This window comes from Canis lupus, chromosome 24 (assembly GCF_011100685.1).
Source record: "Canis lupus familiaris isolate Mischka breed German Shepherd chromosome 24, alternate assembly UU_Cfam_GSD_1.0, whole genome shotgun sequence".
NCBI lineage: Eukaryota > Metazoa > Chordata > Mammalia > Carnivora > Canidae > Canis > Canis lupus.
Window position 1 is genome coordinate 46,851,962 of NC_049245.1, and position 12,519 is coordinate 46,864,480.

Sequence of the window (12,519 nt, forward strand, 5' to 3'; positions counted from 1 at the left end):
AGGGCCCCGGGGTGACCTGCCGCCCACTCACGGCTCGGCCCAGGAGGACACGAAGGAGCGTCTGACAGCCGAGGCCACGCCAGGGAGCGAGTGTCGCCTGCCGCCTTGCTCAAGGCGGGATGTCGACCCACCAAGTGCCAAGGCGGCGGCTGACGTCGTGCAGAGGAGCCCAGGCCGTGCACCGCGCACACGCACCCCCCCCCCTCCGTCCATTCCGTGTGTCTGACGTGGTTCCGAAGCCTCGCCCCGCCCGGCTCTGCCCAGGAGACGCGCGGCATCTGCAGCCGGATGGCTCTGCAACAGGCCCCCTCGGAAAAGCCAGGGCTCGGGCCGCAGTCCCCGGGGATCCGGGGTCACATGCTGCCCCAGAGGGGAGGCCCCGGTCCTCCCCAACCACCTCTGTCCCCTGCAGGCGCCGGCCCCTCCTCACCCAAGCCGGCCAGGGAGGAAGCAGAGAACATCAAGGGGACACTGTCCACCTGTCCCTGCACACTCGGCTCACGTCTGGGCCTCGGGGTGATGTGCTCATCTTGACACTTGGCCCACGTTCTCTTGTTCTCCCACCACGTCCTGAGGTTCCCTCCTGGGAGATGGGAAATCCAGCCACGTATTGCATGTCTCCTGCTCGTCATGAACCAGCAAATGAGCTCTGCAGGGCTGCCCCCTCCACCTCCTCGGGCACACCTCAGAGTGAGGCATGTCTCCCGGAGCCACCGCCGGCTGCGGCCTGCAGAGCATCACCCCTAGCCCCTCCCCACCCCCCTGGAGTGACAAGTCAGCAGGAAACCATGGGACCCAGATCAGAGGAGCCACCAGTGCCATTTGCCGAATTCTGGATTGAAAGCTCATGTTCGGTTCTCCAGCTCGGGACCCCCAGGGCTGGGAAGCCCCTCCAGGCGGGCCTCACCCTCCTCGTAAGACTCCAGCGCGACCCCGTCTCAGGATGTGCACCTCACAGGACGCCCACCAGAGCCTTTGGGGTGGCAGTGCCAGCCCCCAGGCATGCAAGCTGTCTACACTGCAGAACAAGCCAGCACAAACCTACTGGCTTAAAATAACACCCATTTCCTGGCTCGCGTTCTGGAGGTCAGAAGCCAGTGGGCTCTGCCTCAGGGTCTCACAAGGTGGAAGTCGAGGTGATGCCTACCTGGGGTCGTCGGTCCTGCTCGTCGAGGTTGTGGCAGGTCAGATCCCCACCTCCTCACTGTGTGGACCGGGGCCCCGCTCACCCCTAAGGACGCCTGCAGGCCTCGGCACGTGGCCCCCTCCGCTTTCAAGCCAGCAGCCGAGCACTGAACTTGCCTTCGCTTCGAGGCTCTGACGCCCGCCGGCCGCCGGCTCCTACCCAGACGTTCCCCCGTCTACAGGTCAGCCCTGCCACGGGACGCGGCCTGCTCTCAGAGCGACCCCCCATTGCACCCACATCTGGGGATCCACCCCCCGCAGCCTCAGGCGCCTCAGACCCATCTCCCTGCTGAGAGCAAACTGATGAGCTGTGGACACCGTCACCCTGGGACAAATGCACAAAATGAAGACTGGCCCTGTTTGCTTTGCAGGATGATTCTCTAGAAGGTTCTTTTGAGGGTTCCATAAACAAGACCTGCTACTGAGTCCTGCCACTACTCTCATCTCGGGCAAACCTCCTCATCTCCCTGAGTCTCGCTCCCCATCCGTCAAACAGAGGTCAGGACAGGACTGGTCTCTCGGGTCCTAGTGAAAGCTGAGGCGGGTCACACAGGCGGGCTTGGGGCCCTTGCCCAGCCCTGAGCAGCCGCTTGCTCAGTGCCGGCGACGACAGGAAGGCTCTGGCGCCCGCAGGTGCGTCCAGGGCCCTCGTGGAGTGTTCCACGGCCCGTGCTCCAGGAGGAGGCCAGCGGCCTGCAGTTAAAACACGGAGCACAGCGAGCCCCCGCGAGGCGGCAGGTGCACCCCGGTTCCTCCCCCTCCGGCTCCCACAGGGACCCGACCCCCGGCCCCCAGCCCATGCGTTCGTGCTCCACCGTCTCCGTCCCGTGGTGAGAAGGGACAACTGTCCTGCTCACGGCATCACAGGGCAGGAACTTCCCTTCGCATGAGCTGCTCAGGTTGGCAGGTAGCAGAAGGCGCCATCGGATGACGGGACCCCCCAGGCCCACAGCGCAGGCCCAGCCCAAGGCAGATGGCAGGGGCGGGCCTTACAGACTCCCCACAGAAGCCACAAATGTCACAAAAAGTGTGGGGGTGCAGTGGGGTGAGGCAGGAGGACCCCCGGCCCTCACCCCCTCACCGCCAGGCTGCCGCTGCTGCTACGGACCACGCCAAAGCCAGTTGTGCCTTAGAAGACTCTACCTGTCATCGCAGCTCAAGGACCTGGATTCAGCGGCTCCTCGACCTCGACTCGGCACGCGGCCACCTGGCTGCATTTGACACAGTGAGGGGTCACCTGGCTGCCGCCGGAGGAGCGTCCCTGCAGGACGGGGCACAGGGCTCGGCCTAAACCACAAGCGGCGCCTCACGACCCTTCCATGCAGTGCTCGGAGCCGAGGCACCAAGTGCGCCGTCACGTGTGGCCCCACGGGCTGCGGCCCCAGGACTCGGGCCTGACCTGCGTCTGTGCAACAATACAGGCCACCTCCCGGCAGACACCAGCCTCCAGCTGCTCCTTACACCCCCCATGTTAAGGGTACGATTCCGCTGTCAGGACCAAACCCAAGCCGCGGGGCTGGAGAGGACCGCGTGGCTGCCCAGCCTGGAGACACGTCGCACCCACAGGCCTCAAGCGCTTGGCATGGCGCCGTCCTGTCGCAGAGACATGGAGCTGCCGTGTGAACGGCTCACAGGGACGGGTGTCGGCAGACAGCGGCGCAGCAGTCCCAGCCCTGGTGGGGGACCTCGCAGAGCGCCTCACCCCGTTCTCCCCGCACGGCCTCCCCACCCCCACCTCAGCCGCTCCATGTCCCCTGTGGAGCCCTCCATGCCTGCTCTTCTCCCCGTTCCCTTCATCCAGCCCCAGCTCAAACGTCACCTCCTCCAAGAGGCCTGCCTGGCCTCCCCCCAGCCCCAGCCGGTCGCTGCCAGTTCCTGGGGTACCTGTGTCTGTCCCCTCCTGGTGTCCGTCTCCCTCCTCGGTGAGCAGCCCCAGGGCTGGGCCACGGCTGGGCCACTGAGCAACGGCTAGGGCCCGACCGGTGCCTGCTACACGGAAGCCCTTGACAGGTATTGGTTCAGTGAATGAATGAATGAATGGTGAATGAATGAATGAATGAATGAATGAATGAATGAAAAATTTAAAAAATGAGGTGCCCGGTGGTTCATTCAATTGAGCATCTGACTCCGGGTTTCAGTTCAGGTCATGACCTCAGGGTCCTGGGTTTGAGCCCCGAGTCAGGGTCCACGCTCAACGAGGAGTCTGTTTCTCCCTCTCCCTCTGCTTCACCCCTGCTCACATTCTCCATTCTCTCTCTCTCTTTCTCAGATAGATAAATAAAATCTTTTTTAAAAAATTCTAAAAATTGTGCATCCCTGGGGTGCTCAGCAGTTTGGCACCTGCCTTCAGCTCAGGGCGTGATCCTGGAATCCCAGGATCGAGTTCTACATCGGGCTCCCTGCATGGAGCCTGCTTCTCCCTCTGCCTGTGTCTCTGCCTCTCTTTCTGCGTCTTTCATGAATAAATAGATAAAATCTTTAAAAAAAAAAAATCCAAAACCTGAGGTTCCTCTAAGAGGCCTTCCCCATTTCTGCAGCAGAGAGCACCGAGGCTCAGAGGAGTTTGTGACGTGCCCCGGGCTGACCCCCGCCCAGACCGTCCCCGAGGGGCCCAGGCCCTCTGTCACCCCCAGCCCAGAGCAGTGGGCCAGCCATGCCGGCGGCCGTCCCCAAGGCTGACGGTGTCTGTGCTGCTTTCCAGCTCAGAGCCCACGCAGTGGACATGAACGGCAACAAGGTGGAGAACCCCATCGACCTGTACATCTATGTCATCGACATGAACGACAACCGTCCCGAGTTCATCAACCAGGTCTACAACGGCTCCGTGGACGAGGGCTCCAAGCCAGGTGAGCCAGTGGACGAGGAGGCCCCAGGATCTGGGAGCCCCGATGGCCCTCAGGCCTCCCCCACTGATGCATTTTTTAGCAGGCGTGTGACCTGGGAGCAGGGCCCCTCCTTCACGGGCTCCATGGTGCAGAGGGGGCGTTGCAGATAAGAGACGGGCTAAGACCAGCGTGTAATGCCACTGTGCTGAGGGTCAGGCTCAGAAGGAACCCAAGGGACACAGAGCACTGTGAAGGAGCCTGTCAATCAGGGAGGGCCCCTCTGTGGAGGTGACCTGTAGGCAGAGGGCTGAGGTGTGCCACGAAGCCACTCGGAGATAAGGGCTGTTGGGGTGTGTTGGAAGGGAGCCTGAGGAAGGAAAAGGCATAGGCAAAGGTCCTGGGGCAGGAGATGAGGTCAGAGAGAAGACCCGCCCTCCCAGGTCTCCGCACCACACTCTCCCTTTATTCCGAGCCCCCGGGGAAGCCCATGAAGAGGCCAGACTCCCGCAGCCCCAAGACACGAGCCGTGTGCCCGCCGTCCCCTGGAGGGCTGACCCAAGGGCCGATCTGCCCAGACTTCCATTTGGCATTCGTGGTGTTGACCACGGGGGATCATGTGCCACGGCCTTGCCAAGCACGTGTCAGAACCCCTGAGTCCCAAGACGTGGGCACCCTCCCTCTCCCCGCAGCAAAGACAAGGCGCAAGGTCGGAGGAGGTGAAGCAAGCGGCCCAGCCCCCTGGGTGCGGATGGGCCAGGATCCCCGCCGACGCTAGCCCTTGCCCAGGGACCAGCAGGGCACCTGGCGTGGGTTGGAAGTGCCCACCGCACCCCCCAGTCAGTCTCCGTGGGGGGGCCCGGGCTGTGGGCAGACAAGCCCCCGGGGTGGGTTCCGTGCACTGCAGCCTGCGCTGGGGTCTCCTGCGGGGCCGGGCAGGGGCTCATCCTGGGGACAACCGTGTGGCCGGGGTTGGGCCGGCGGAGCTGAGCCAGGCACCCCGGGGCCGCCGGGAGTAGCCACGGAGAAGCACGACGCCAGCTGCACTGGAAGGCAGGGGACAGCTATTCCTACGCGCACCCGTGCGGCCGGCAGCACCCGGCGTGGCTGGGGGACAGCGCGCCTGCGGATGCGAACCCCGTGTACCGGGCGTCGGTGCTCAAGCGGGCGATCTGCCCCGGCGGGCGGGCGGGTCCCTGGGCCCGGGAGGGGGGCCTCTGGGCTCCCGGGGAGGCCGGTGGCTCTGGGCAAACGAGAGCCCCAGCACCAGGAGCTGGGAGCGGCGCCCAGGGGTCAGCGCACGGCCCGCACAGCGCGAGGCCAAGCATTTATCATCGCGTCTCCGCCCGGAGGAGGTTGTCAGAGCCCCATCTCCAGGGGCTGCTTCTTCAACAAGGTGAATTGTGTTTCCGATTGATTGTCTCAGAATCACAGACGCAGGCCAGCCCGGTGCCGGTGAGGGGCCGGGATGTGACATTATTTCTGGCGGGCCTCCCTGCCCGCGACCCACACCACCCTGCAGAGGCGCCTGGATGTCAGGAATCAAACCTCCCGCGTCTCATTTTAAAACAAATCGATGGAGAAAGTCTTCCCAAACGTGCTTTGCTCATTAGCATGACAAAAGCAGCAAATTGCTGTGTCTCCTCCTCAAAATCCTGATGAGCCTTTAAGCCTGGAGATTGGAGCCCCCACCCCCACCCCATGGCCCCAGCTCCACCGTTGCTTGGGATGCGTGGCCTGGAAGCCCCGACGGCTGCGCCCCAGGACTGAGCCCCTCTCCCCCTCACTCCTGTGCCTTTCATGGACAGTTTGCACTACGTGTGGACTGACTTTCAGGGTCCCTGGGGGACCCCACGTCTGACTGTGATCCCGGAACAGCCCTCAGAGGGGAACGGGGACCCCACGGCTTTGTGCCAAGCCCAGGACGAGCCGTACCAGGCTGCCATTGGACGCCCTGACCCCGCATGGGGCTGGTCGAGGCCGAGTAGACGCCAAAGCATCGCCCTGCATCCCGGGGGCCGGCGGGCAGCTCCAGGCCCCGAAATAGTCTCCGTGGGGTCCTCCCGTGCGCCGGCGAGTCCCCACAACAAAGGGCATCACATGGCACCCTTGCGGGGTGAGGAGACCCCGCCCCAGAAGTTAGTGGTTATTCTCTGGCGTGAGGGGCGAGGGAAGGGTCACACGTGCACGTTCTAAGGGGGAAACACGGAAAGATGTATCAAATACTGACTCACACAGACAAGTCTCTTAAGGTTTGGGTAGTTCGTTTTGGGGCCACCAGCAGAGTGACTCTTGACTGGGGTCCCAGGCGGAGCCCACGTGCACCCCACGATCTGGCCCCGGTGCCCCTCCACGGCGTGAAATCCCCGGTGGCGCTGGACCGGACAGGCTCGGAGGGTGTGGTAGTCCCGGGGTGGCCTGTCCTGCTTGGTGTGGCAGCGGTCATTGTGGTTTGGGGCCAAGAGTGTCCTCCACTCCCACCTCAGCTGTGAGACGTCCGGGTCTTCGACAGCCCCCCTGGAAAAGGGAGCGCACTGGCCCACGTAACTGCGGGGTGCAGAGGCGGGCGGCAGCCTCAGGGGCCGTGGCCAGAGTGGGACCAGCCAGGGCCTTGCCAGCCGCAGCCACCCTCCCGTCCCGGTGCTGGCTCCTTCTCAGGGAGGCCTCTCTGCCTGCGGACAAGACGCTCCAGCAGCCGCAGACTCAGCTGCGCCCCGAGAGGGACCACCTCCTGCTGGCGGCCGCGGATCTCTGGGATCTGGCTTGGGTGCGGGGGGAGACGTGCCCAGCCTGAGGGCGTCCCCTCGGCCGGGCGAGGACTGTGAGCACCCTTCAGGCACCCACAGAGTCCGGGTCTAGCCCCTCCCAGTCCTACAGCCTGAGCATGCGGCCCGCGTGGATTCACCAAAGGAAACCGGATCGTTGCTCCAGAAGAGGGAGCCGGATGCCAGCTAGGCGCCAACACACGCAGGTGTAAGACATGAGACGCCCCGCAAACCTTCACCGCTTCCCCCAGTGGCAACGGTATGCAGAACCGTCATGTGTGATCATGCCGGGACGCTGACCCCAGGGCCGTCCCCGGGCCTCAGGACACCGACCCCAGGGCCATCTGTCCCTGGGCCTCAGGGCCATGACCCTGGGGCAATCCTCGGACCTCGCTCAGGTGTCGGCAGGTTCACCTGCGTGTGCACAGGCACGTGTGTGCGTACGTGCACACACTTCCATGCAGCTTCACCACGTGTGTCGATTCCTGTGACCACAGCCAGGTGGCTGAACAGCTGCATCGTGAGGTCACCCGTCCTGGATTTTGGAATGGCCACTGCCCGCCGTCCCTTCCCACTGCTTGGCTCTGCTCGGAGCCCTCATTCCACCCCGCGGTGGCCCTACGGGGTAGGCACGTCCATTTTCCCCACTCTGGAGATGAGGGAACGAAGGCGTGGAAAGGTAAGCAGGGACGTGCAGCTGGTAGCAGGTGGAGGCAGGACGGGAGCCCCGGCGTCCAACTCCCGAGTCACGGTGCCAACCAACCGTTGTACAAACTGCTTCCCCGCCCCCGTCTGTGTGGAGTGCTCATGACCTCAAGCCACTGAAAACCCGGCTCGTACCCATAAGGGCTTGGGGGACGGCTTGACACGGTCCATGCGTCCCCTGCTCGTTGCTCAGCTCGTGGTCGCAGAGGCCGCTGCTCCTCCAAGCATCGCATCCACTATCGGGCAGAAGGAAGAAAGGGGAGAAGGAGCACACCCGTGGTGGAATCCAAACAGATCCCGGCCTTACAAGTGGAACATTTCCAGAACTTAATCCATGAGCATTGGATATTGAAAAGAAAACCGAAACAAAACGAGACCCAACCCTACACTTTGGTTTGTCATGGTGTCAGCGCAGCAGCCTACAACTAAGTTCCTAAAATCCCACTTTGGACTAATTTTAAAAAGAATCCCAGTTTTTACTTTTACTCGATGGTGAAATTGGTTGCTCTTGTATTTTATGAAAAAAAAATGATTTTTTTAATCTTCATACATAGAATCAAAAATACTTTAACTGCTGTAAACCTTCAAAAGTTAATAGAAATGAGATCATACTGGTTTGTTTCTTATTTTGATTGGAGAAAAATTAAATTGCTGCATTTCGCAGTGACCCATTTAAAAAAAAAAAAAAAAAAACAAAACTCTCCCGCCCTGGGAGAGCACATGTGATGTGAGAGCGCCTTCTCCAGGATAGGGAAATATCAACCCCACCCTCAAGGAGCCCATCGTTCAGCTGAGGAAGCCAGAAATCCGTGTGCTGCACACCTGCTAACGCCTGGTACAGACGCACACCTGGGCAAAGGCAGAGGAGAAAACATCCACGGCCTTCGGGAGAGGAAAGCCTTTTCCTGCCTCAGGACCTTTGCACATGCGGTGCCCTTGGCCTGGATGTCCCCCCCGCCCCACTGGCCCCTGGGACGCCGGCCCCTCTTCCTCCCTCGGCTCTCCTATGGCTCCTCCTCGGCGCTGCATTAACACTGCGCTACTCGCTGACTTAGTTTCCCAGCTTGTAGCCGCTTGCACCAAGGCTGTTCTCTGCACCCGGACGAGGGCGAGACTCAGCGAACCCAGTCCTAGCCTGACCCCCTGGAGGCCACTTGGTGCTGCGTCCTGGAGCTCGGGGCTGCTCGGCCCTCGGTCCTACGCGGCAGGCTCCTCCAGCCTCGCAAGGAAAGAGTAATAATCCACAGTGATTATCTTTTAACTAACAAAAAAAAAAAAAAAAAGACTTTAATTGGAACTCCTGATCTCCCCAACCCCCTTGTAACCGTGTGAGGGCCTGTATTATAAATTTTGAAATTAATGTCGCCTTAAAATATTAAATAGCAAAGAAATCTATATGCTGAAAATGAAGTCAAAGAAACCTTCATCTAGATAACGCCGAGTTTTTTTGCTTAAATAGATTATTCTATTAGTGGCCCGTTTATTTATTTATTTTATTTCTGTGCCGGCGGAGGTCTCCCCGAGATGAGTGCCACGGACTGATGCACAGATGGTGCCAGATACTTGAAAGTCATCTGAATATTAAGAATTTAAATCTTTAGCCTCAGTGATTTGAGCAGAAAGCCAATTATGGGGCTGAATTAGTTTTCAAATTAAACTGCAGTTTAAGGCTTGTGAAATTAATCCTTTAAGGCGGAGGCAGAGCTGGTACACGGATTCCGCGCGAGAGCCGACCCCCCGGCTTCCTCCCGTTTCCTGCGGGTGCGATGATGATCGGCAGACACGGCCGCGCCCTGGGGCGGCAGGCAGCGTCCCCCCTGAGATGAAAACACGAGCCGGATGTTCTGTTTCGTTTGCCAAGGAGAACGGAAGCCTGGCTCCTGGCGAGAGCGGCCGGAGGAGGCGCGCAGAGAAAGCCCTGGAAGGATGAAAGCTCTGCTCCCCGTCACCCGGACGCGCCCTCATGCCCTGTCGCTGCAGATGTGGGCGGCCGGCGGGAGCGCTGCCTCCCCGGGGCCCGGGACCGCGGCCACGTGGCTTCCACGGACACGCCGGGTGGCACCTGTGGACGCTTCCGTGTGACTGGGGCCGCTGGGGCGCGGAGGGGGCAGGAGGGCCAGGGACACAGCCCGCAGGCCGGGCCACATCGCCCAGACACCGGCCCCAGGCACCAGCTCGCGGGCAGCTCCTGGGCACCCCCCACCCTGGGGACCCCCAGGGTACCCCCCAGGGCACATCCGGCTTCCAGAAGAGGACCCACAGTTTCCAGGAGCTCAGGGACGCTGCAGGACCAGGCCCGGGAGCGGCAGCGGGGTCTGATCCGGGCTGCACACACACTGCCAGTCCCACCCTGAGCCCGGCGGGGCCGCAGACGTGACCCCAGGCCCCAGGAAGGCGTCCGGTTGGAGGGATCTCTCTTCCCGTGCCTCGTTAGCGGGGGTCAGCCGGGACCGCAGTGAGCCGCCCAGCTCAGCCCCAGCTTAGCCCTGTACCGGGTGGAGCGGTGCCCGCCGCCCCGACGGGGCTCCACCCAGACCCTCGGGATGCGGCCTTGCCGGGAAACGGGACCGTCAACGTGATTGGTCTAGACGAGCTCCCGGCCACTAGGACTGGTGTCCCTTCTAGGAAGAGGCGATCGGGAGCGGGGCACGGGGGAGGCCGGTGACAGCGGCCGCAGAGGCGGGAAGGGCCCCTCCGCTCCCGGCGCCGCCAGAGAGCGCGTGGCCCGCTGACGCCGTGGTGCTGGGCTTCTAGCCTCCAGACCCCGGAGCTCATGACGCTGCCCCGCTTCAAGCCGTCCCCGTCGCCTGGCGCAGCTTCCCTGCACCTGCCCCTTCCCTGTGCCCCAGGGAGACCGTCCACCGGCCCCGCCCGAGCCCTGTGGGAGGGCGTGAGGTCAAGGCCGTCTGCCGCCGCCTGTGGGGGGCCACCTCTAGGGCCAGGCCTGGGGTCTGTCCACCCAGACCCCGGGACAGAAGGACACGGAGGAGGCCACAGTGTCCACTGCAGGCCGTGAGGACCGCCAGGCCTCAGAGGGAGGAGCCATGACCAGGGTCAGAGCAGGGGTCAGAACAGGAAGCAGACGGCGGCACAGGGGCCCGCGGCTCAGGGCCCAGGTTAGAGCCCGGCCCCGGGTCAGCGGGTCAGCACACGTGGGGTCTCGGCCATGCGCAGGCAGGACAGAGGCCGCCTCCCCTGGGGGGCCCTCCGGGCTCTCAGGAGCTCCTCCTGCCTCTTCCCACCTCCCTGGCCCCGGCTCATGTCCGCTGTCCCGCGGCGCCCCCGTCACGCTGGGGCCGAGCGCTCAGGCCGCCTGACCGTGGAGGGGCGACCCCGCTGGGCTTGCCGAGTCTGCTTCCTGGGAGACACCGAGGCTCTAGGCTCTAAACACGAAGTCACAGCTTCTGTTGCTCAGTTGCCTTATTTCTTTTTCTATTTTCTTTTTTTTTTTAATTAACATTTTACTTTCTGACAATCGAGTGATAGACTTTGAAGGAACCGTGGACGATCCAGAGAAACCACAAAGGAGAAACCAAAATCGCAGGGGGCGCCACGCTCCGAGACGGCTGTCGAGGTGTCCGCCCCACGCCCCCTGGCCTCCCCTCCTTTGCACAAACACGTGGTCATTTCAGAGGCTGGGGTCACACTGAGCAGTCCGGGAACCTCATTCCTTCCCAGCGAGGCGCTCGGATGTCATGGAAATCTCAAATGTCATTAAGTGTCCTTCTGCGACGTTCTAGTGGCCTCACGCTGCTCCATCATCGCGAAGTTCGAGTAACATCACCATTTGTTCGAGTAACCAGCGCCCTGCCGTCCTGCGGTTAATAGCATTTATTATGGGTGATGCTTGTGGCTTGTCTGCACCCCCAGACGGGAGCCTCACGGGTCAGGGGTCTCTCCCACTTGGACTTTGTGTCCAGGATCCACACGCAGTGTGCCGCCGAGACGGGGTCCCCACGTCCTCCACCCGGTTCCCCCGACGGCAACGTGGAAATACGCGAAGCCCACCCCACGGGAGCAGCACAGGCTGTTTGTCCAGAGCCGGCCGGCACCGGGGCGTCGGGCAGAGACCCCGAGGGGGCGGCAGCACGGAGAGCTTCGCAGTGGGAAGGGGCCGCTCAGGGCGGGGGTCCCTGATGGGGCCGTGGGCCCGGGGAATGGGAGGTGGGCATCGCGTGTCGTTGGCTGGGGGCTGGCCTCTCCGGCTGGCCCTGGGCCAGAAGCCAGGACAAAAGCTGGGGGAGCCGTCATCCTAGATCAAGTGCCCCCCGTTCTGGGCCCATTGGTACCAGGGTGGCTGTTGGGCTCCCTGGACGGTTACAAGACAGGGTCTTGTTCCGCCCAAGTCTGAGCTGCAGCGAGTGCTGCCTCCTGCGCTGGTTCCCAAGGACAGCGGGTCACCTCCCCTGCTAGTTCCCTCGGGCTCTGGGTGCCCCCCCAGGGCTGGTTCCCTCGGGCTCTGGGTGCCCCCCCAGGGCTGATTCCCTCAGGCTCTGGGTGCCCCCACAGGGCTGGTTCCCTCGGGCTCTGGGTGCCCCCCCGGGGGGGCTGGTTCCCTCAGGCTCTGGGTGCCCCCCCGGGGGGGCTGGTTCCCTCGGGCTCTGGGTGCCCCCCCAGGGCTGGTTCCCTCAGGCTCTGGGTGCCCCCCCCGGGGGGGCTGGTTCCCTCGGGCTCTGGGTACCCCCCTGGGGCTGGTTCCCAAGGATGGTGGGTGCCCCCCAAGGCTGGTTCCCGGAGGCGGTGAAGGGCCCCCCCACTGTGTCACCGTGTCGGGGTGGCTGTCCTTCCCCATGTGTTCCGTCTGTCAGTCGTGTCTTGGCAGAACCACAGCACGATACCACAGCCAGGGTATTGGGGCTGACACAGAAGTTACAGAACATTCCATCCCTAGGAGGATCCTCGTGTTGGGGATTTAACAGCCGCAGCCCCTCCTGTGCACCAGGGATTTTGTGGATCTGTTTTCTCACGGACCCGCAAGGCCGAACGTGGTGCTTGGCACCCAGTGGGTGTTTAGTCATATTCGTTGAGGGTTTCGTGCTTCC

General features: G+C 62.6%; 1 protein-coding gene across 1 annotated transcript in view; it reads left to right on the forward strand.

Annotated features, from left to right (window-relative positions):
- CDH4 (cadherin 4) overlaps positions 1-12,519 on the forward strand; it is a 500,399-nt gene that overhangs the window by 452,515 nt on the left and 35,365 nt on the right. The window contains exon 6 of the mRNA XM_038572777.1: positions 3,887-4,031. Within this exon, the coding sequence (XP_038428705.1) occupies positions 3,887-4,031 (145 nt within the window). The remainder of the gene's footprint in view (positions 1-3,886; positions 4,032-12,519) is intronic.